The 25,353-nt window shown below is 42.9% G+C and overlaps 1 protein-coding gene across 1 annotated transcript in view; it reads left to right on the top strand.

Annotated features, from left to right (window-relative positions):
• ankrd24 (ankyrin repeat domain 24) overlaps positions 1–25,353 on the top strand; it is a gene marked incomplete at its 5' end in the record, with an annotated part of 63,923 nt that overhangs the window by 2,609 nt on the left and 35,961 nt on the right. The window contains 7 exons of the mRNA XM_084311289.1: positions 10,281–10,411; positions 17,288–17,376; positions 18,166–18,230; positions 18,364–18,421; positions 23,795–23,865; positions 24,598–24,704; positions 25,054–25,226. Of these exons, the coding sequence (XP_084167415.1) occupies positions 10,281–10,411; positions 17,288–17,376; positions 18,166–18,230; positions 18,364–18,421; positions 23,795–23,865; positions 24,598–24,704; positions 25,054–25,226 (694 nt within the window). The remainder of the gene's footprint in view (positions 1–10,280; positions 10,412–17,287; positions 17,377–18,165; positions 18,231–18,363; positions 18,422–23,794; positions 23,866–24,597; positions 24,705–25,053; positions 25,227–25,353) is intronic.

Consider the following 25,353-nt stretch of genomic DNA (forward strand, 5'->3'; position numbering starts at 1 on the left):
ATCTGGGTTTAACATGATTTGTGGAGCTCCCTCTGGTGTTGTGATCGTGGTATTCACTGACCTTTGGGAAGTATTTTGTCATGTACATGGGTACCTTGGTCGTGTAGTGTATCTTGTAGACCAGGCCCATTGCAAGTTGCTGTACTCTGTCGTCTACTCTAAGCCATCCTAGGTTGTCAAAGTGGGCAGGGGCGAGGTGGGTTCTAGGAGTAAGGTCAAGCAGTAGTCTGACCAGTTTGTTTTGAGATGTTTGTAATTTTGTTTTTAGCGCCTTTGAGGTGTACTAGGTGTATGATGTGTGTACTAGGTGTGTGCTGTGTGTACTAGGTGTATCATGTGTGTACTATGTGTATGCTGTGTGTACTAGGTGTATCCTGTGTGTACTAGGTGTGTGCTGTGTGTACTAGGTATTATGTGTGTACTAGGTATGCTGTGTGTACTAGGTGTGTGCTGTGTGTACTTTGTGTATCCTGTGTGTACTAGGTGTGTACTAGGTGTCTCCTGTGTGTACTAGGTGTGTGCTGTGTGTACTAGGTGTATACTGTGTGTACTGGGTGTATCCTGTGTGTACTAGGTGTGTGCTGTGTGTACTAGATGTATACTGTGTGTACTAGGTGTGTGCTGTGTGTACTAGGTGTATCCTGTGTGTACTAGGTGTATGCTGTGTGTACTAGGTGTATACTGTGTGTACTAGGTGTATCCTGTGTGTACTATGTGTATACTGTGTGTACTAGGTGTATAATGTGTGTACTAGATGTATACTGTGTGTACTAGGTGTATACTGTGTGTACTTGGTGTATCCTGTGTGTACTAGATGTATACTGTGTGTACTAGGTGTATCCTGTGTGTACTTGGTGTATCCTGTGTGTACTAGGTGTATACTGTGTGTACTAGGTGTATACTGTGTGTACTAGGTGTATACTGTGTGTACTAGGTGTATACTGTGTGTACTAGGTGTATGCTGTGTGTACTAGGTGTATCCTGTGTGTACTAGGTGTGTGCTGTGTGTACTAGGTGTATCCTGTGTGTACTAGGTGTGTGCTGTGTGTACTATGTGTATCCTGTGTGTACTAGGTGTATCCTGTGTGTACTAGGTGTGTGCTGTGTGTACTAGGTGTGTGCTGTGTGTGTGTACTAGGTGTATGCTGTGTGTACTAGGTGTATGCTGTGTGTACTTGGTGTGTGCTGTGTGTACTTGGTGTATCCTGTGTGTACTAGATGTATCCTGTGTGTACTAGGTGTATGGTGTGTGTACTAGGTGTGTGCTGTGTGTACTAGGTGTATCCTGTGTGTACTAGATGTATCCTGTGTGTACTAGGTGTATACTGTGTGTACTAGGTGTGTGCTGTGTGTACTAGGTGTGTGCTGTGTGTACTAGGTGTGTGCTGTGTGTACTAGGTGTATGCTGTGTGTACTTGGTGTATCCTGTGTGTACTAGGTGTATCCTGTGTGTACTAGGTGTGTGCTGTGTGTACTAGGTGTATACTGTGTGTGTACTAGGTGTATGCTGTGTGTACTTGGTGTATGCTGTGTGTACTAGGTGTATGGTGTGTGTACTAGGTGTGTGCTGTGTGTACTAGGTGTATGCTGTGTGTACTAGGTGTATGATGTGTGTACTAGGTGTGTGCTGTGTGTACTATGTGTATGCTGTGTGTACTTGGTGTATCCTGTGTGTACTAGGTGTATGCTGTGTGTACTTGGTGTATCCTGTGTGTACTAGGTGTGTGCTGTGTGTACTATGTGTATGCTGTGTGTACTTGGTGTATCCTGTGTGTACTAGGTGTATGCTGTGTGTACTAGGTGTATACTGTGTGTACTAGGTGTATGCTGTGTGTACTATGTATGCTGTGTGTACTAGGTGTATAATGTGTGTACTAGGTGTATGCTGTGTGTACTAGGTGTATGCTGTGTGTACTAGGTGTATAATGTGTGTACTATGTATGCTGTGTGTACTAGGTGTATGCTGTGTGTGTGTACTATGTGTATGCTGTGTGCATGTGTGCTTGCATGTGTCTCATTAAGGGTATTAATCGTATAGACTCTATTCCGCGACGATTCTATTCCTATATACTATATAGAGGCTAGTGGATTCATACCAGACATGTCCATTATTCTACCAGGAAAATTGAATTCCAGCACAGAAAACGGCCTGGGCCCTCATTTATCAATTTTTCTTAGAAAGTATTCTATTTTCATACGTAAGCACAGAATTTAGAATGTGTGCACGCACAAAAAAAACGGGATCTATCAACCGTGCGTACACAGGTCCTACGCTCCTCCGTGTTGATAAATACCTTTTTGTTCTACCGTCAATGCTCGTGCATGATTATCCATATATGGTCATGAAAGTGATGAAACACCCCCCATGGGATGTGAAATAATGGACTGACCAGAGCGGAACTCTGAGAAACTTCACGGGAGATTGTTCACTGAGGCGCTGCCGAACCAAGAAGACACAACGCGTGTTATGGGATAAATAAAAGGCTGACTTGTAAACGGTGATGTCAGATATCAACGGCTCCCTAAGACCATTGCTGCAATTCTGCCTGGACAGCTCAAAATACTAATAAAGACCGTTCGTTGACCACTGTTTGGCGTTGGTGGTTTGATTGATTGATTGAAAGGTTTATTAACAGATTGCAGAATGGGTACAGTACAGTACAGCTCAATACATACGGGGATGCAGACCAGAGAAAGACTTTCGTCTTGTTTACATCAGGGTCCCCCATTTTCAATTCATCATGTGTGTGTCATTATAACCGTGCTGTAATATGAATGCCTTTATTAGTTGTGTTCGATTGGCTATAATATGATTTTTAGAGGCATCTATTTTGAATGAATGAATGAATGAAAACTTTATTTAACAGATTGCAGAATGGGTACAATACAGTATGGCTCAATCACACAATTGTTAAGGGGATGCAGACCAGAGAAAGACGTTTGTCTTGTTTACATCAGGGTCCCCCCATGTTGTTGTCGGTATTAGCCTAATACGGACAACAAAATAGATGCCTCTAAAAATCATATACTATTAGGTAGCCTATATGAATTTCATATAATAGCAGCCATAGCCTACATTATGCAACAGTAACTTGCGCATACCAGTGTATGCGACGGACCAGTGTATACCTTATATCATATCATATTCATATTCATATAATAGTTTACTCTATCAGCATACCAGCATGTAATACGTTCTGAGTGTGTATCTACCTCAACTCCTTATTATTTTGCGCATAGATTGCAGAAATACGGGGACGTTTTGATTTATATTAAAAGGCGTTGACATTGTAAAACTAAATACGTGGAATTCTGTAAGCATAATACAAGTCATATCACCCACACGATATATGCTCTGTGTCCAGAGCATGTATGCTTTTCATTCATTTAAGACACATTATTGCAAGGGTTTTGTAATACACATACACCCTCTGTTCTCATTGCAATGCGTTTTTTATTCTTTCTTATACAGTAGGAAGGGGGACGAACACTATATCGTGGGTGTTCATATGACTTGTATTCTGCTTACAGCTTCGAAATTCCACTTGTTTCGTTTAACGTAAAGCCTTTTAAATATAATCAAAACGTTCCCGTGTTTCTGCGGTCTGTGCACAAAATAATAACGAGTTGAGTTACAGTAAGCGGAGCGCAGTCAGTCAGTACACCCCGTATATTCCGATAACGCTATATAAACCATGCTGCATTCATTCTGAGAGAAAATACCTATTATTCCAAATGCTATTTATTGGGTTTTGACCACTACTGTTGCTATTTTACAATGAACTATAATGAATTACGGTTCATACAGAACATGCCACTGTTGAAACTAATGCACAGAAGCTTATTTCCTTGTTGTAATAATATATTCTACCAACGGGCGCCAGCTACGCATGGTCCGACCTGTGCTTAAATATACGCACAAAGTCAAGCACAAGTTCAAATTGATAAATCCCACACTTTGCTTAGAAATTATCGTACGCACGGGTAACGCACATATCTGTGCGTACGCCACGTTGATAAATGAGGGCCCTGGTCTTTTACCTACCGAAGAGCAGATAAAACCCACCAGCGAACCGTCAAAATGTCCCAGCGTTTGGTTGCTGGTGGCTGGTAATAATTGACCACCCTGGTCACATGCCTGTTGTTAAGTATATGTGACCAATGTCAGGGGTCAGACGTAATATGGCTGTTTCTGTTTCAGCTTGTGTGTTTCACTATGTTTCACTATGTCCCCATCTGCCCCGGGAATTACAGCCCAGCAGAGCAGAGCAACAGAGCAGAGCAGAGCAGAGTAGAGTAGAGTAGAGTAGAGCAGAGTAGAGCAGAACAGAGCAGAGCAGAACAGAGCAGAGCAGAGCAGAGTAGAGTAGAGTAGAGTAGAGCAGAGAAGAGCAGAGTAGAGCAGAGCAGAGCAGAGTAGAGCAGAGCAGAGCAGAACAGAGCAGAGCAGAGCAGAGTAGAGTAGAACAGAGTAGAGTAGAGTAGAGTAGAGTAGAGCAGAGAAGAGCAGAGTAGAGCAGAGCAGAACAGAGCAGAGTAGAACAGAGTAGAGTAGAGTAGAGTAGAACAGAGTAGAGTAGAGTAGAGCAGAGCAGAGTAGAGTAGAGTAGAGTAGAGCAGAACAGAGTAGAGCAGAACAGAGTAGAGCAGAACAGAGCAGAGCAGAACAGAACAGAGCAGAGCAGAGCAGAGCAGAGTAGAGCAGAGTAGAGTAGAGCAGAGCAGAGTAGAGCAGAGTAGAGCAGAGTAGAGCAGAGTAGAGTAGAACAGAGCAGAGTAGATCAGAGTAGAACAGAGCAGAGTAGATCAGAGTAGAGTAGAGCAGAGCAGAGCAGAGCAGAGCAGAGTAGAGAAGAGCAGAGCAGAGTAGAGTAGAGTAGAGTAGAGTAGAGCAGAGCAGAGTAGAGTAGAGCAGAGCAGAGTAGAGTAGAGCAGAGCAGAGTAGAGTAGAGTAGAGCAGAGCAGAGTAGAGTAGAGTAGAGCAGAGCAGAGCAGAACAGAGCAGAGTAGAGTAGAGCAGAGTAGAGTAGAGTAGAGCAGAGTAGAGTAGAGTAGAGTAGAGCAGAACAGAGCAGAACAGAGCAGAACAGAGCAGAGTAGAGTAGAGCAGAGTAGAGCAGAGTAGAGCAGAGTAGAGCAGAGCAGAGTATTTGATTTGATTTTATTTTATTTTATTAAGGATCCCCATTAGTTGGTGCCATAGCAACCAGCTAGTCTTCCTGGGGTCCACACACAAAAAACATACAAAAACAATCACTATTGCAAAAAACAAAATTATTAAAAGTCAGTACACACAATGCATAATGAACCTACTGTAACAATTAATATAGCTAAAATTACATTTGTGTAATACAAAAACAAAAAATTACTTTACAGTGTTAAAAACTATTTAAAAACAATTTAAGATTCTTTTTAAAAGTGAATCTACTGTAAATGCAGCAGAGGTTCCGAGGCAGGCCATTCCAAAGAGTTAATGCTCTAAAAATAAAAGATCTCCTTAAAGCGTTGGTTTTAGGACCTGGCAATTCAAGCTGCCCACTACTGGAACCTCTAGTGTAATGCTCGTGCACAGTATTACTAAAAACTATCTGATTATGTATAAAAACAGGAGTTTTACTGCTCATGACCAACTTGAACAGCACAAGTATATTAAAAGACAATCTATTTTCAACGTTAAGCCAAGAGAGGCGGGCATGCATACGGCTCACATTAGACCTTAGTGAGCAGCCCAGTACCAACCGTGCTGCCCTGTTCTGGACCACCTGGAGCTTCCTGAGGTCACCACTGGCAGCAGATAACCACATTGCAGAGCAATAGTCAAGATGACATAAAACTAAACTTTGCACTATCTGACATAAAAGGGGACGGGCAACAAAAGAAGCACATTTCCTGGAAATACCAAGTAGAGCAGAGTAGAGTAGAGTAGAGCAGAGTAGAACAGAGTAGAGTAGAGCAGAGCAGAGTAGAGTAGAGCAGAGTAGAACAGAGTAGAGCAGAGCAGAGCAGAGCAGAGCAGAGCAGAGTAGAGAAGAGCAGAGTAGAGTAGAGTAGAGCAGAGCAGAGTAGAACAGAGTAGAGCAGAGCAGAGTAGAACAGAGTAGAGTAGAGCAGAGTAGAACAGAGTAGAGCAGAGCAGAGTAGAGCAGAGTAGAACAGAGTAGAGTAGAGCAGAGCAGAGTAGAGTAGAGCAGAGTAGAACAGAGTAGAGCAGAGCAGAGCTGAGTAGAGAAGAGTAGAGTAGAGCAGAGCAGAGCAGAGCAGAGTAGAACAGAGTAGAGTAGAGCAGAGCAGAGTAGAGTAGAGTAGAGTAGAGCAGAGCAGAGTAGAGTAGAGCAGAGTAGAGCAGAGCAGAGTAGAGTAGAGTAGAGCAGAGTAGAGTAGAGCAGAGTAGAGTAGAGTAGAGTAGAGCAGAGTAGAGTAGAGCAGAGTAGAGTAGAGCAGAGCAGAGCAGAGTAGAGCAGAGCAGAGTAGAGTAGAGTAGAGCAGAGTAGAGCAGAGTAGAGTAGAGCAGAGCAGAGTAGAGTAGAGTAGAGTAGAGTAGAGTAGAGCAGAGCAGAGTAGAGTAGAGCAGAGTAGAGTAGAGCAGAGCAGAGTAGAGTAGAGTAGAGCAGAGTAGAGTAGAGTAGAGCAGAGCAGAGCAGAGCGGAGCAGAGTAGAGTAGAGTAGAGTAGAGTAGAGTAGAGTAGAGTAGAGCAGAGTAGAGTAGAGCAGAGCAGAGTAGAGCAGAGTAGAGCAGAGCAGAGTAGAGTAGAGTAGAGCAGAACAGAGCAGAGCAGAGCAGAGCAGAGCAGAGTAGAGTAGAGTAGAGTAGAGTAGAGTAGAGTAGAGAAGAGTAGAGCAGAGCAGAGTAGAGTAGAGTAGAGTAGAGAAGAGTAGAGCAGAGTAGAGCAGAGTAGAGAAGAGTAGAGCAGAGCAGAGTAGAGCAGAGCAGAGTAGAATAGAGTAGAGCAGAGTAGAGCAGAGCAGAGCAGAGTAGAGCAGAGTAGAGCAGAGTAGAGCAGAGCAGAGTAGAGCAGAGCAGAGTAGAGCAGAGCAGAGCAGAGCAGAGTAGAGCAGAGTAGAGCAGAGCAGAGCAGAGCAGAGTAGAGCAGAGCAGAGCAGAGCAGAGCAGAGTAGAGCAGAGCAGAGTAGAGCAGAGTAGAGCAGAGTAGAGCAGAGCAGAGCAGAGTAGAGCAGAGTAGAGTAGAGCAGAGCACAGCAGAGTAGAGCAGAGCAGAGCAGAGTAGAGCAGAGCAGAGCAGAGTAGAGCAGAGCAGAGCAGAGCAGAGTAGAGCAGAGTAGAGCAGAGTAGAGCAGAGCAGAGTAGAGCAGAGTAGAGTAGAGCAGAGCACAGCACAGCAGAGTAGAGCAGAGCAGAGCAGAGTAGAGCAGAGTAGAGTAGAGCAGAGCACAGCACAGCAGAGTAGAGTAGAGCAGAGCAGAGTAGAGTAGAGTAGAGCAGAGCAGAGCAGAGTAGAGCAGAGTAGAGTAGAGCAGAGCAGAGTAGAGTAGAGCAGAGCACAGCACAGCAGAGTAGAGCAGAGCAGAGCAGAGTAGAGCAGAGCAGAGTAGAGCAGAGCAGAGTAGAGTAGAGCAGAGCAGAGTAGAGCAGAGCAGAGTAGAGCAGAGTAGAGCAGAGTAGAGCAGAGTAGAGTAGAGCAGAGCACAGCAGAGTAGAGCAGAGCAGAGTAGAGCAGAGCATAGTAGAGCAGAGTAGAGCAGAGCAGAGCAGAGTAGAGCAGAGCAGAGTAGAGCAGAGTAGAGCAGAGTAGAGCAGAGTAGAGCAGAGTAGAGCAGAGTAGAGTAGAGCAGAGCACAGCAGAGTAGAGTAGAGCAGAGTAGAGTAGAGCAGAGCACAGCAGAGTAGAGTAGAGCAGAGCAGAGTAGAGCAGAGTAGAGCAGAGTAGAGCAGAGTAGAGCAGAGTAGAGTAGAGCAGAGCACAGCAGAGTAGAGCAGAGCAGAGCAGAGTAGAGCAGAGCACAGCCAGCTGGCTTGTTTCTCCTTTAATTCTGCTGAGTCCTCCTACAGCCTCAGCCTATACAGTAGCTGCAGAGAGTGGATACATACAGTGACTCTGCCAGGGGTGGTGTGGGGTGAGAGGGGCACAGACCTGACTTAAGCTAATGAAGAGGGGAGAGGAGAGGAAGCAAGGTATAGAGAAGGAGGAGGAGTGAGAGAGACAGAGAGGGATGACGGTGGTGGTGTGTGTGTGTGTGTGTGTGTGTATATAATGTGTGTATAAGTGTGGTTCGTCGGTGGGACAGACTGTATATCCCTGCTAGCCGCAGAAGCTATAGGAAGAGGGGACTGTGTTTTGGCTGTGAAAGCGCTGCGCAGGGAGCGGACAGGCCGGAGGAGAAGTGATCATGTTTGTGTGCGCGAGTGAATGTGTTCCGTATCCAATGTATACGTTTACTTAAGCGTAAGTGTAATGTACCTTCGAGGCTGTTTTGACACGTAGTCTTCTTTTGATAGCATAAAGCGTCTCTAAATATAGCACTATACTATAGATATAAATCTGTATTCATGGGCACTATGGGGCGTCTCATAGAGGCTCATGGGTAGTTGAGTTCTCTAGTGTTTGTTAGCCTATATACCGGTATGTGTGTATGTCTGTTATTGAGCCAAGGCAAGTTTGTATTGTACTGTGTATTGTGCATTATTGTACTGTACACAGAGTCTATGGTATTGTCTTTGTTCATGTAGTCAAACAGAGATTCTGTGTATGTACTGGTGTGTATGTTCATGTGTGTTTAGTCCGTGAGAACACACTGTGTGTGTGTGTGTGTGTGCGTGTGTGCGTGTGCGTGTGTGTGTGTGTGTGTGTGCGTGTGTGCGTGTGTGCGTGTGTGTGTGTGTGTGTGTGTGGTGCTCTCCAAGCTGCATGGAGCCACACAAGCCAGGGTTGAGCGTTCTCAACCGCCTCTGTGCCTGTCTCAGTTTGCTGCCGTTACCAGCAGTAGGTATTCTCTCTATCTGTCAGAATGGTCAATTTGATCCATTTGATCAAAATAATTGAATGAATGAATAGCTTTCCCTTTTTTTTTTTTTTTTTTTTTCATTATCCATCACTTTGCGATCCCTCCTGGAAGAAGTATTGATAGAAACGCCCCTGTTTTGGCACAGAGTGATATTAAAAATCTTTATTACGTGGACGTCAATGACTTTCATAAATGTTTATGGATGACGCATCACTCTTGACCAGCGACTGCTCCACTGAAGTAATATTCCGTTCATCGGATCTGTATTAGGGGCTGATCGATTATGGCAAAAATCATCACGATTATTCTGATTGACATTGAAATCGTGATTATTAAACACAATTACTCAATGACTTGAGAACATTGTGTGACGAAGACTGAATTTGTTTGACCTTTCTTCTCGAACAAAGGCTGCCTTTCTGTCATCTTCTACAAGTTACCAAAGACGTTTAAAAACTACTGTTTGGGAAGGGGGAAGGGGGGGGGGGTGGAGTGCACCGCTGTGAAGGAAGGGTGTGCTGCATTTACAACACAAGACAAAACGAGAGCAACCAGGCATGCGTGTTAATAGTTAGTAATAGTTTTATCTCAACTATCTTGTCTTCATGATCCAGGGAAGCCAAAAATCATAATTGAAATTTAAACCCGATTAATCGGCCAGCCTTAGTCTCTATGTTATGAGATAAGGCCTAACAAAATAAATTGTTTGGTTCCTGTTGGTTGTCAGTTAAGGCCATGGGTAGGTAGGGGATTTATTTAATTTAAATTTAAATAAAAAAAAATCCCACGGCGACTATGGATAGGGAATTGTTTTATTTAATTAAAATCTTCACGACAACATGGATGCATGTACTCTGCCAACATGTTTAATATCCATAATACTAAAGGTTACAATACAAAGACACTGTACTACAAAAGTACAATGTAAAAAAGTAGTAGTATTAAAAATGCCACTCCTAAATACTACTCACTAAATATCCTGACGTCAGAGAGCTGTGCAAATATTGTGAAATACTTGCTTTTTAAATATTCTCATTATTGACATGGACCGCACTTTTTTACTAAGATTTAACAAAACTGTATTGTTAAAAAAAAAAAAAAAAAAAAAAATGTAGTAATTTTTTTTTATATATCTTTTTTATTAACTCATAAAATAAATGTGGGTCCCACCTAAATCGGCAGGGTCGGTCGGCAACCGGAACCAAACAATTAATTTTGCATGGCCTAAGGGCTGCGGTGTCAGTTTCCATTGTAGTGGTCAGGGCTGTGACCTCTCCTGTTGTCCATCATCCCCCCCCCACCCCCCCACCCCCCCACAGAGCCAGGACTGGAGTAAGACCGATGAGAGGCTCCTGCAGGCCGTGGAACACAATGAACCCGATAAAGTTTCCTCCCTCATCGCCAAGAAGGGCCTCTGCCCCACCAAGCTGGACGCTGAGGGCAAGTCAGCGTGAGTTCATTCGTTTTCTCCACTCATCCGTCAATCCACACCAGAAACAGTTCAGACATATTGAGCCGTACTGTATTGTACCCATTCTGCAATCTGTTAAATAAAGTTTTCATTCATTCATTCATTCACACAGGATTCACATGAACGTGTCTGACATCGGTACACATTAATAATAATAATAATAATAATACATTTTATTTGTATAGCACCTTTCATACAGAAACTGCAGCTCAAAGTGCTTCGCAACAGAAAACGGGCATAAAATGAGCACATAAAGTGCAGACATATAAAATCACAGTTTTTCACATTAGGATCTAACATCCCAACAGGCCACCTTGTTTGTGGGTTGATTCAGTTTTAAATAGACAATAATAAAAAGAGTAAAATAAAATAGACAGAGTAAAATGTGAATAAAAGTGCAATAGTGCAGTGCAATAAAATAGTAGAATAGAATAGACATAAAATGAGCACATAAAGTGCAGAGATCAATAAAATAGTTCTGGATTACTGTTTAACAGTTCAAAGTCGTCTTTGCCTTCTCTGTTTGGTATCCACAGTTTAAAACTTGACAGTCTCCCCTCCTGTTTGATACCCACTTTAACCCTTCGAACCTCCCACCCAGGCCAAACCTCCCGCAGTTTCCTCTCTCAGGGTGCAGTTCCCTCTCTCAGGGTGCAGTTCCCTCTCTCAGGGTGCAGTTCCCTCTCTCAGGGTGCAGTTCCCTCTCTCAGGGCGCAGTTCCCTCTCTCAGGGCGCAGTTCCCTCTCTCAGTTCCCTCTCTCAGGGCGCAGTTCCCTCTCTCAGGGCGCAGTTCCCTCTCTCAGTTCCCTCTCTCAGGGCGCAGTTCCCTCTCTCAGGGTGCAGTTCCCTCTCTCAGGGCGCAGTTCCCTCTCTCAATTCCCTCTCTCAGGGCGCAGTTCCCTCTCTCAGTTCCCTCTCTTAGGGCGCAGTTCCCTCTCTCAGTTCCCTCTCTTAGGGCGCAGTTCCCTCTCTCAGGGCGCAGTTCCCTCTCTCAGGGCGCAGTTCCCTCTCTCAGTTCCCTCTCTTAGGGCGCAGTTCCCTCTCTCAGGGCGCAGTTCCCTCTCTCAGTTCCCTCTCTCAGGGTGCAGTAAAGTTCCCTCTCTCAGGGTGCAGTTCCCTCTCTCAGGGTGCAGTTCCCTCTCTCAGGGTGCAGTTCCCTCTCTCAGGGTGCAGTTCCCTCCTTCAGGGTGCAGTTCCCTCTCTCAGGGCGCAGTTCCCTCTCTCAGGGTGCAGTTCCCTCTCTCAGGGTGCAGTTCCCTCCTTCAGGGTGCAGTTCCCTCTCTCAGTTCCCTCTCTCAGGGTGCAGTTCCCTCCTTCAGGGTGCAGTTCCCTCTCTCAGTTCCCTCTCTCAGGGTGCAGTTCCCTCTCTCAGGGTGCAGTTCCCTCTCTCAGGGTGCAGTTCCCTCTCTCAGGGCGCAGTTCCCTCTCTCAGGGTGCAGTTCCCTCTCTCAGGGTGCAGTTCCCTCTCGCAGGGTGCAGTTCCCTCTCTCAGGGTGCAGTAAAGTTCCCTCTCTCAGGGTGCAGTTCCCTCTCTCAGGGCGCAGTTCCCTCTCTCAGGGTGCAGTTCCCTCTCTCAGGGTGCAGTTCTAGGCCTGGGTCCTACACAGTTTTAAAGCCTGACAGTGTTTCTTGTTTGATACCCACACAGTTTAATACCTGACCGTTTTGAACCTGTAGTAAAAAGTAATAGACAGAGTAAATAATACAGTGCAATAAAATAGTAGAATAGAATAGATAGTCAAATGAGACAGTATGACAGACTCATATGGCTCACGTGGTTCAGTGATAACAGAGACAGATACCGTACACAGTGACGACCACAACAGACTACAAGTACCACTCTCCATAAATAGGTCTATATTTAGGGATGGGTACCGAATTAGGTACTTTTAAAGGTACCGTATACCGAATTACGGCGGTTAGTACTACCGAGTACCGATTCACGTGAGATCCGTCGGTGCCACATTTTGTAAAAAACAAAAAGAAAAAAAAAATCTTTACCGCTAAACGAAACCTATGAAGTGTGCCGCACGTTCACGTCAACGTTCACGCGCACAATATACGCTTACCTAGGATTTGACTTGATTCAACAACAAAGCAGTCGGGGCAATGGCAAGCCGAAAACTGTCGAAAGTGTGGTTATTTGAAGTTTGGATTTTGAGGTACTTGTACTCTGGAACTGAGGTAGGTAGATTACATTTTTAGAGACTAAAGTACCAAAAAACTGTGTCGATTCACAGGTACCGGTTCAAATGTGAAAGGTACCCAACCCTATCTATAATACTAATGTTTTAAAAAAATAAAGCAAGTTTCTAAAGTTTTTTATTTTTTAACTTTATTTAAACTCTAAAGGTAACTGAGGTTTCCCTCATTTACAGTCACATCGTTGAGTGAACATACAGAAATAATAAGCAAAGCAAAAGACATATGAAACCACACAGAATATAAAATCACAACAATAACACACATAATGATAACAATCAATTAAAACACGTACAAATGCATTGACAAAGGTTGGAGATCAAGGTTTTAAACTCTGCAACAGAGGGGCGAATCTCAAGCTTTATTAAGGACTGAGCTGGGGAGCATCATAGCAAAATACAGATTTACCCTGTTCAAGAGCAAGCTGGACCTTAAGGACCAGCCCGTCAGATTCATAGGTACCAAAATCCATTCCAATAATGATGTAGTATAAGGAGGTAGCTTACCAATAATGATGTAGTATAAGGAGGTAGCTTACCAATAATGATGTAGTATAAGGAGGTAGCTTACCAATAATGATGTAGTATAAGGAGGCAGCTTACCAATAATGCTGTAGTATAAGGAGGTAGCTTACCAATAATGATGTAGTATAAGGAGGTAGCTTACCAATAATGATCTAATATAAGGAGGTAGCTTACCAATAATGATGTTGTATAAGGAGGTAGCTTACCAATAATGATGTAGTATAAGTAGGTAGCTTACCAATAATGATGTTGTATAAGGAGGTAGCTTACCAATAATGATGTAGTATAAGATAGCTTACCAATAATGATGTAGTATACGGAGGTAGCTTACCAATAATGATGTAGTATAAGGAGGTAGCTTACCAATAATGATGTAGTATAAGGAGGTAGCTTACCAATAATGATGTAGTATAAGGAGGTAGCTTACCAATAATGATGTAGTATAAGGAGGTAGCTTACCAATAATGCTGTAGTATAAGGAGGTAGCTTACCAATAATGATGTAGTATAAGGAGGTAGCTTACCAATAATGATGTAGTATAAAGGCCTCTACATGCTACAGCAACTTCAAAGCAACTTCAACACAACATCAGCGCGATTTCAACGCGGTTGTTGCAGAGGGTCTTGTAGACTGTGTTGCGAGGACGTTGTGTACCTGTCTCCAAAATCTAATCTAAACAACCGTTGCGTTGATATTGCGTAGCAGTGATTGGTTGGTTAGCGAATGGGGGCGGGGCTGTCATAGAATAATATTGGTCCCGCAGAGAATACCATCCTCCATTGTTGTAGCCAGCCAGCGTTGATGCTAAATAATTAGCATCACATAGCATAGCTGGCCTTTTTCTGAAAACCCAAGCACATATTGTTCCATAGCATACGCCTTCAGTTGATCATGACAAATCCTCTCTTACCTTGACGATTAAAAAGCCTCCATAATTTAGTAAATAAAGCTGTAGCCAGCCAGCTAGCATTGGTGCTATTCAAAATGCTATCCACATTAGCTACATAGCTAACCAACTAAATACAATGGTATCCTGAGGTAACGTTAAATACAACGTTTGCTAGTCGAAAATGACTGGACACACACAGGGACAAGTTAAACATCAGCTAGTCAGACATCAGGCCTTAAGGAGGTAGCTTACCAATAATGATGTAGTATAAGGAGGTAGCTTACCAATAATGATGTAGTATAAGGAGGTAGCTTACCAATAATAATGTAGTATAAGGAGGTAGCTTACCAATAATGATGTAGTATAAGGAGGTAGCTTACCAATAATGATCTAGTATACGGAGGTAGCTTACCAATAATGATGTAGTATAAGGAGGTAGCTTACCAATAATGATGTAGTATAAGGAGGTAGCTTACCAATAATGATCTAGTATAAGGAGGTAGCTTACCAATAATGATGTAGTATAAGGAGGTAGCTTACCAATAATGATCTAGTATAAGGAGGTAGCTTACCAATAATGATCTAGTATAAGGAGGTAGCTTACCAATAATGATGTAGTATAAGGAGGTAGCTTACCAATAATGATCTAGTATAAGGAGGTAGCTTACCAATAATGATGTAGTATAAGGAGATAGCTTACCAATAATGATGTAGTATAAGGAGGTAGCTTACCAATAATGCTGTAGTATAAGGAGATAGCTTACCAATAAGGGCCTTACAAATGTACAAATACAAGTGTTTGTTGCGCCAGCGAGGACCAACCAACCTTCTCATAAAGAACTGTTGTGGAATATTTTAAATCAGCCATGACAGTGAACTGCTAGACATTCAAATGAGTCAAATTGTATAAAAATAGAACATAGTTTATTTCTATGGCCACAGAAAGAGTATGATCAGTTTATAATCGGAGACACATGAGCGTCTGACCAGAAAGTGACAAAGAGCTGGTTCAACTAAGTCGATCAAGATGTCATTATCCAGATTCAGTTAACCCGATGTTTGAAGCCGGGATTTTCCTGTTCCTCGAAGGTGGATTCAGTCTCGTTAACTCAAGCCAGACTTGAGACCCAGGATAAGTGCGCGCGGCCGCTCCAGTTGAAAAGCCAGCACGTATCGATAGCAGAGATCCTGATTCTCTAGCGGCATTGATTGATTAATTGATTTAAAACTTTATTAACATATTGCAGTACGGCTCAATCGCCTCGCCGACAAGTTAAATGCGTTATCTATAGGCTAATTTTAAGTCCCTCATTACCTCAATCAATCAGATTATATTTCTTTAAACTTGCCTGCTGGATTGAATAATCAAATGAGATCTTGCTAGCGAAAATAATTAGTTAAACTGTTATACAAAATAACGATACGGCTCTCTTCCCATTGATTGATGTATGGTCGATCTTTTACTTATCTCCACTGTGGTGTAACGGGTTCTTCTTTTGACTTTCACGCAGACGACCGGGGTTCGAAACCTAGTCTTTCCCTTCTTTTTGCGATGTAGGAATAATTCAATTTGGTGCACGTTGAGAGCTATATAAAGAATGACATCCTCAATGCATGTAGATTTATAATATTTTAACTTAAAACTAGGCTACTTTGGCGTATAATCATTAATATTATATTCCAAAAAATTATATTGGAAACACGGGGTTTCGAACACCGGTCGCTGGGTTGCCAGGATTGAGCACTACCGCTGCGCCACTGTGCCAGATGGGATAAATTCATTGTTTATACATTAATGAACGAGACAAGATCCACAATCCACGCATAGACACTTCAATTTTATGCTTGAATGAAACACAATCCAGGCGCTCCATTAAACATCCACAGCGGAGAATATGAAAGGAATCAGAGCCAAACGAGCGATAGGTTTCAATCATTAAAAATATCCCCGCGGGATTCACATTTGCAATGCTGCGCGTTGTTAAAATAACCACATAATGTGTACATCGCACCGAGCGAGCGCCACGGTATATATAACGTGCATTATTTAGGACAAAGTGAATTTAGTATCAGCATTTTGGGTCTATTTTACATTTCAAAAGCCCCCTCTGGAAGAATGGAGCACAAAAACGTAATTCAGAATGGTATAAAGCAGATCCTAGACTGTGGGAATAATTTCAGGAAAGAGCTGTCACTTCTTTGCGGGGGCGTGGCTGTGCTTCATCCGGCTAACTTGAACTTAACCCTGCTCTCGACCAGGCTCAAACTTTTGGATCTGTTGTCATGGTGATTTGGACAATCCAGGTACGGGGAACGGGAAAGTCCGGCTTAAGTCAGACTTAACCGAAAGTTATCCGGCTAACTCAGTTATCCAGGTACGGGGAACGGGGCCCAGGTCAGACTTACCATTGGCTTTCCCCCGGGCTAGATTGAAAACAAAAGGGGACGAGCATTCGAAACCGTGCCAACAGGCTATGGAATGCTCTGCCCTTGGACCTTAGATCTGTGGTCTCTGTAAACACTTTTAAAAAGCAGCTAAAGACTGTGCTGTTTAAACAGGCGTTTGGCGAATTATGCTCTGTGTAAATCTTTTATGTCTTTTTTATCTGTTTTGGTTTTCCTGATCTTTCACGTTTTTTTTTATTATTTTCTTTTACCATGCTGCTATCTTTTGCATTGTATTGATGTTTTTACTATGTGAAGCACTTTGTGACCCTGGTCTGTGAAAGGTGCTATATAAATAAACTTTACTTACTTACTTACTTACTTACTTACTTACTTACTTACTTACTTACTTACTTACTTACTTAAGTACAAAGTTGACATGACGTCAAAATTAATAACAGATCTGACAAGAAAGGTAAACTAAAAATGCCCTAGTGAGAAAATGAAAACAAAAGATGGGTCTAGGGGCTTTGTTGTGTCTCACACAAGAACTGGAGACAAGGCCAAATGTCATATCTCCTCCTGGCCCTTTGGCTGTTGTTTTAAGAAACACTGTCAGACTGTTGCCCCAGTGTCTGAGCTGTATACCAGTTAAACTATATTAACTAGTCAAGGCTGTGTACAGAGAATAATGTATTTAACACAGAGCTATGGACGGGATAACATTTACCAAGACAGAATATAAATTATACTTTATAGGTAACATTGTGTTTTTTGTCCTCTTTCATCCGACCCGTTGTGTGTATTGTCGTATTGTCTTGTCATGTAGCATAACATCCTCCGTACCTTTGGCAGGTACCACCTGTGTGTGTCGCGGGGTCATCTAGACTGCCTGGAGGTCATCATCGCTCACGGTGCCGACCTCCACATCACGGATGCTGCTGGTAGGACAGGCTGCTCACCAGGAAGCATTTATTGTCTCACAACACGTTAAGTCAGTTGGGTCAAACACACACTGTAGCACTGACGTTGGTCGTATCTCCCCTCTTCCTCTCTCTCCGCTCTTCCTCTCCTCCTTTATCCTCTCTTCCGCTCTTCCTCTCTCATCTCTTCCTTTCTTCTTCTCTTATTTTCCTCTCTTCCCCTCCTCTCTTCCTCTCTTCCTCCCTTCTCTCTTCCCCTCTCATCTCTTCCTCTCTTCTTTTCCTCTCTTCCCCTCCTCTCTTCCTCTCTTCCTCCTTTCTCTCTTCCCCTCTCATCTCTTCCTCTCTTCTTTTCCTCTCTTCCCCTCCTCTCTTCCTCTCTCCTCTCTTCCTCTCTCCATCTCTCACTCTCTCCTCTTCCTCTCTTCCTCCCTTCCTCTCTCCACTCTTCCTATCTTCCTCCCTTCCTCTCTCATCTCTCCATCTCTCCTCTCTTCCTCCCTTCTCTCTTCCCCTCTCATCTCTTCCTCTCGTCCCCTCTTCCTCTCTCATCTCTTCCTCTCTTCTTCTCTTCTTCTTTTCCTCTCTTCCGCTCTCCTATCTTCCTCTCTCCATCTCTCCCTCTCTCCTCTTCCTCTCTTCCCCCTTTCCTCTCTCCCCCCCTTCCTCTCTTCCTCCCTTCCTCTCTTCCTCTCATCCTCTCTTCCTCTCTTCCTCCCTTCCTCTCTTCCTCTCATCCTCTCTTCCTCCCTTCCTCTCTTCCTCTCTTCCTCTCATCTTCCCTGAACTGGATTCATTCATCGACCCCAGGCTTTGGCGGTCTTCACCTGGCAGCCAAGAACAGCCAGCACGAGTGTTTGAAGAGGCTGTTACAGGTGAAATAGACAGAGATCATAATCAGCTTTAATACCAGACTCACTGTCAACAGTACATTAAATACGGTCATAGTTGTGATGCATCTTTATTGAGTAGCTTGTTTGTATTTCGGTGTCCTCTCTCATTCTGCAGGAACGTCTGCCTGTAGACGGCACAGATGGAATTGGTAGGACACCACTCCATCATGCAGGTAACTGCATTATTATGATGCAACGATATGAAACGATGTGAAATTATATTGCATGTAATGAAACAGAAGGTTTTTTACTACTTTAGATTGTATATTGTACTTTATACAATGGCATGCAAATATCTTGATTCTGATTGGCTGAAACAGTCAAGTTAGCCGTTGTTATTTCTTATTACATGGCGTTTTCACAATCGCCGAAATGCTTGCTTGTGATTGGTCAATAGCGCGCGTCAGAGGTCCGTTATCACACAATAACGGACCTCTGCCAAGCAATAATGACCGCTGTGCGCAGCTGTTCGCAATCAAGCCCACTACAACACTGTATCAGTGCTGCTCAGCATATGCACAGCTGCACTCAGTCATCAGTGCAATCAGACCACAGACCTGCCGACTGCCGATAATAATAATCACTTTATTTGGGCTGACAGAGCCACAGAACAACTGCGTTTGCATTTGATCTCGTCTTGTCGATGGTGTACAATGAATTAGGTATATTTGTTAGTAAGTTAGCCATGTAATAAGCGGGATAATGTATAGCTATACTCGATCATTGTCGCAAAATAATTTACCTTCACTGACGTTTAAAACACCTCGGCGCTGCGCCTCGGTATTTTAAACTCCGTGTCGGTCAATTATTTTGCGACAATGACCTCGTAGCTATGCATTATCCCTTATGTATAACACACTCCACGTGACCCCAGATCCCTCCCACAACCGAATTACTTTCTTTTTCTTTTTCTGAATGAGTCTGAATGAGTCCGCCATAGATAGACAAATGGAAGTATGAATATCCAAAAAAGATAGTCAACTGGAATATGTTAGTTCGTTACACATATGTTGGATTATGTAATTGGTGATCATGACCCATTGTGAAACAAAAGAAAAATCGCGGACTTAAGGGGAGACCACCCACCTAGATAGGGGACAAAAATAATAAAGGATGAAATCATTTGCAAACATCTTAATTGTTTAGAATAGTAAAAAAAAAATATTAAAAATGTTTTGGTCGCATAATTTTATTACCCAAAAAGGGGCGTGGTCTATTCAAAATGGCCCCTTTTTGCATGTTACCTCAAACAAAATTTAAAAAAAATTTATGATATATAGATATTTTCTCATGGTTTTTCATGTTACTACATTAAATACCGAACTTTTAGCTAGAGGATTTTTTGATATGCCACCCGAACAGGAATATATTACCTTTTATGACCCCCTAGTCATAAAAAAAAAACATTTTGCATAAATTTTTTGTATAAAATTTTCAAAAAATCTGGATGAGTGATATATCAAAATCCTCTAGAAAAAAGTTGTGGTATATGGATAGGAGGAAACGTGGCCAGTTTGGTGTGTGGAGGTACTAGAGAAATTGAGATTTTTTGTTTTATATGTAATACAAACTCATAAAATCTCGTTTTGAGAAAAACGCCTTTAAAGTTTTGTATTGTCTGTAAATCAGGCTATGTATGACATATCAACAAACCATTTGGCACAAAAAAGCAGGATATAGATATGAATAAAGGTGGAAAGTTTGGTGTGTGCAGGGAAATGGTACATGTCTACCCTTTGGGAAAACGACTTCAAAGTTCTGTATTATAAATCAAATCAAATCAAATGTATTTGTAAGGCCCGACAACACACTTTAATGTCCCCATGGGCCGGACACGTCTTCTTTAAACAAGTCAAGAAGAAACATAACAATAAGTCAAGAACAAAACAAGAACACCATAAGGTCCAACAAATTTAAAATAAATGCAAATAAATGAATGAATGCAAGCACTCCCCCAGACATACCCCACGCGAAGGTAAGGAAAAACTCACTAAAACCTAACAATAGGGGAAAAAATGCTCCACAGGCAGTGTGGAGGAGAGAAACCTTAGAAGGGCCATTCAAGGGGGGATCTCCCTTCTTAGATGTCGGTGATAGTAGTGTTGCAGACTAACAGTTGGTAAGCATGCACTCATGTGTGTAGTGAAACACAGATGAGTGCATGCAATAGCAACTGAACATTTTGAAAAATTAAAGATAGAGCTGATAGCGATAGCAACTGAACATTTTGAAAGATTAAAAATAGAGCTGATAGCGAATCTATTTGAGGCACAGGGGCGACGCAAAGAGGGTCGCGTCCTCCCCGTCTTAATCACAGGACGTTCAACACTCCGGTCATCGCTCCGAGACAGCCGGAGACAGGGAGATGGGGGGCGGCGCAGAGAGGGTCGCAACCTCCCCGACATCATCGCAGGACGTCCAGCACTCCGGTCACCACTACGAGACCGCCGGAGACAGGGAGACAGGAGGGCAGGCAGAGAGGGTCGCATCCTCCCGGCCTTCATCGCGGGACGTCCGACACTCCGGTCAACACTCCGGGACAGCAACTCACAGGGAGACAGGGAGACGGGACAGGCGTTAGACAGCTCGCGTGATTGTAGTGGGCGGACATAGCAATAGATACAAGTGGTAAGCATATGTGTGAATAGAGTAGATATATGAAGTAAGCATATTATGTGAATAAAATAGAAGTACTTAACCCAGCAATGAAGCCACGTTGACAGACCACAGACAGAAGACTGTAAGGAGCTGATCCGTGGCCTCGGTGGTGCACGTATTGTAAAATGCCATACATTTTTATTTGAAACCGCTATTTACAAACACAACACCCAATCAAACCATTAGTAATAAACAACCTAAACACATGCCTGGTAACTGAATAACATAATAACATAATAATAATAATGATGTAGTAGTAGTAGTAACAGTTTAGTAACAAACAACACAACCCCCTAATTGGCAAAAAATATATTTGAGTAGATATCACTATGAAACTTTCCCAGTTTGTTATGTACATATAAACTAAGAAAAAATATATTGCATGTTTTCTGAATTGTATGTTTATATATGCAAATGAGGCACTTCCCCATTCGATATGTGCACATTTTATGGATGCAATCATGCAAAATGAAGCAAAATAAGCAACTAAATGTGTTTTTTTTTAAGTTTTCTTGTCACTAGTTTGAAGAAATTGTGACTGAAATGAAGAAATTGAAGGAATGGTTTGATAGAAACAAATTATCATTGAACTTGAGCAAAACTAAAATTATGTTGTTTGGAAACTGTAGATTGGATACTCAGGTACAAGTTAAAATAAATGATGTGATTATTGAAAGAGTTTATGAAAATAAATTCCTAGGTGTAATAATAGACCATAAAATCTGTTGGAAACCTCACATAAAACATGTCCAATCTAAACTCTCACGAAGCATTTCAGTCATGAGTAAAGTAAAGCACATTCTGGATAGAAAATCACTCTACATTCTCTACTGTTCACTAGTTTTACCATATTTAAATTACTGTGCTGAAGTCTGGGAAAACAATTATAAGTCTACACTACAACCACCTTTTATACTCCAAAAAAGGGCCATAAGGATAGTTCACATTGCAGGTTATCGTGATCACACTAACATATTGTTTTTGGAGTCAAAGACATTGAAGTTAAATGATCTTGTGGAATTTAAAACGGCACAATTAATGTATAAAGCAAAAAGTCATGCACTTCCAAGAAACATTCAAGAATTGTTCTTTGATAGGAAGGGGGGTTATAATCTGAGGGGAGAACACAATTTAAAAGTGCTAAATGTACGCAGTACCATGAGAAGACACTGCATCTCGATATGTGGAGTGAAACTGTGGAACAGTCTAAATGTGGTGCTAAAGAAATGTCCAAACATGAGACAATTCAAACTGATGTATAAGGAAATGATGTTCACAAGGTACAGGGATGAGGAAGGGACTTTATATTCACGGGTGTTTACATTTTTTTTTTTATTTCTTTCATGTTTTACATATATAGTTTTTGTTTTTTGTTTTACATATATATATATTTTTTTTCTTTTCTTTTTTGTGTTTTTAAATAGTACACTCATTTGAGTAGTGGAAAAGGGGTAGGATTAAATAATTGTATACTTCTTCCTACTCCTTTTCGAACATGTAGATTGAGTTGTGTTTTGCTTTTGTTATTGTTTGTTTGTATTCATTGCATGTTCGAAATAAAGATTTCAAATCAAATCAAATCAAATCAAAAGAAGACATGTAAAGGGGCAACATTATAAAAAAATCTCAAAATTGCCCCAAAATCAGGAAAAGGGTATTTTAGGTGGGTGGTCGTCGATGGCCATTGATTTTTTTTTTATTGGATCTACTATTGGATCTACTTTCTCTGTGGATGGTTTTGTGAATAAATCTCCATTATGCTTCAATTACTGTGTGTTTATTGTATAGCAATAAGGTTGGGTGAATTGGGCCATTGTATAAAAGCATTATATCACTTGAAGTCGTGTGTTATACTCATTAGATCACGCCTAGGGGGGTCTAATGACCCTCCTCTGCGTGTCGGGCCTAACAACCAACCCTAGGCGTGATCTAATGAGTATAACACACTCCTGCGCGTGATGTAATGCTTAAGTATATTGTATATTCCTCTTTACTTACTTTTTTTTACTTACTTTTTACTTACTTTCTTACTTACGTTTTTTTACTGTATGAAGCACACTCTCAGAGGCTCATACAGAACAAAGCATTTCACCGTAAAAAAGTATGTGTATTTTATTGTGATATTTCATAAACAAACTTGAAACTTGAGATTACATATGGAATACAGTAGATACCACTCAGCACATGGTGGTAGAGCATGGCACTAATACTGCTATGGTAAGGGGTTGGATTCCCACTGGAAACACACATACTAAATACATACTGTACATTCACAGTATTTTTTGGATAAAACATCCACCAGTTACATACATTATCAAACATTATATATGTATTGGTAGCCTCCTACTCCTGACCTTGTGTGTTCCTCCTACTGGAAGAAGCAGGGGCGAATTCACAAAGGGATTGCGTTGCTTTTTCTGACGCGATGCCGGCGCAAATTGCTCTGAAACACAGTTTGCTATTCATAAAGGAAGCGCAACAGGTGAATTGAGGTGGTAACTGCGTTCCATCAGCATTGTTATGTCTATGTCTCATTTCGGGTTTATTTCCCCCTTCCTGATATTTGCCAACAGCGCTGTCAGGTGGTGCAGACTGCTCCGCAAGCTAACTGCGCTGGAGCAAATCACGAGCAAATTTCACACCTATGGGTGTGTTTGCGCTAGTATCTCATCCGCACAATATTTAGTGAATAGCGCGCAAAGACGGAGCAGATACCACGCGCAAATCGTGCGCAGTTAAGGGTGCAATTAGCACAGCGCAATCCATTCTTTGTGAATTCGCCCGCAGTGTTTGGAATCTTTAACTCTTTCTAGCAGATATTTGTGTGATGTGTTCACCTGTAGCGTCGGTTATAATCCTAATTTCCCCTGTGGCTTCTTCTACTGCAGCGGTCAGCGGCTGTCTGTCCTGCACTGAGACGTTGTGGGACTTCAAGGCCAATCTGGATGCCCAGGATGGGGTAGGCTGGGTGGGGTAGGCTGGATGGGGTAGGCTGGGTGGGGTAGGCAGGGGCTAATCTGGATGCCCAGGATGGGGTAGGCTGGAGCTAATCTGAGACCCAGGATGGGGTAGGCTGGAGCTAATCTGAGACCTAGGATGGGGTAGGCTGGAGCTAATCTGAGGCCCAGGATGGGGTAGGCTGGAGCTAATCTGGATGCCCAAGATGGGGTAGACTGGAGCTAAAATGGAGGCCCAGGATGGGGTAGGCTGGGGCTAATATGGATGCCTAGGATGGGGTAGGCTGGAGCTAATCTGAGGGCCAGGATGGGGTAGGTTGGAGTTTTAATCTGAGGCCCAGGATGGGGTAGGCTGGAGCTTTAATCTTGATGCCCAGGATGGGGTATGCTGGAGCTAATCTGAGACCCAGGATGGGATAGGCTGGGTCTAATCTGAGGCCCAGGATGGGGCAGGCTGGATGGGTTAGGCTGGAGCTAAAATGGAGGCCCAGGATGGGGTAGGCTGGAGCTAATCTGGATGCTAAGGATGGGGTAGGCTGGAGCTTTAATGTCCTGGCTAACAGTTGTGTTTTTATGGTTAAAATGAATGTACCTGATAGCTCCTAATTACTAACCTCACATTTGACTGCAAACTCTTGCTCTTATATGACATCATAGCTACCATTAGAGCTATAGAGCTGTAGAGTGCTGGTCTGTAGTGATAGGATGATCGTCTCTGTGTGTGTGTTCATCAGGATGAGGCCACCCCTCTGATCCTAGCAGCCCAGATGAGCCGAGTGGAGCTGTGTGCCTTCCTTCTGGGCAGAGGAGCCAATGCAAACATACAGGACAACCAGGGCAGGTAAAGTCACTCTGCATGTAGTAAAGGTGCTTTGCATGTAGTTGATGCGTTGGTTGATGAGGTCAGGTAGGTCAGAGTGGAGAGGGCTGTTAACCCCTTGGTAGTTCAGGTGATTTTGAGGCGTTATGTCTTGCAGGTGATCTTGAGGAGTTATTTGTGAGGATTATGACAAAACAAAATGGTGCCTCAGAGGAGGACTGGCTCTCTGCAAAATGGTATAATATCAACAACACATGGTTGCATTCTGTCAACGTGCTTCTGCTGCGTTTTACCTACTGCTGGTTTACATACTGCTGTTTTATTTGTGTCGTTCTGTTGACACCTTGCATGGTGTCCTGTCATACTGCAGATCCGCCCTGATGTTGGCCTGTGAGAGTGACAGCGCTGAGACGGTGGAGGCCTTGCTGAGGGGCGGGGCCAACACGCAGCTGGTCGACGCCCTCGGACACGACGCTGCCCATTATGGTGTAACCACGGGCAACCAGCGCATCGCACACCTGCTGGAGAACGGCGCGCCTCCAGGTATTGGGTTCTCTCCCGCTCTCTCTCTCTTTGGCCCGTCCTCTCAGGGGAACGGGCTTCTCTGTTCCTGCTAGAAAGTCATTAAGTGCATAGCTGCCGTTGCCTACAGCTGATGGGAAACGTCGCT

This window comes from Notolepis coatsorum, assembly GCF_963971535.1.
Source record: "Notolepis coatsorum genome assembly, chromosome: 3".
NCBI lineage: Eukaryota > Metazoa > Chordata > Actinopteri > Aulopiformes > Paralepididae > Notolepis > Notolepis coatsorum.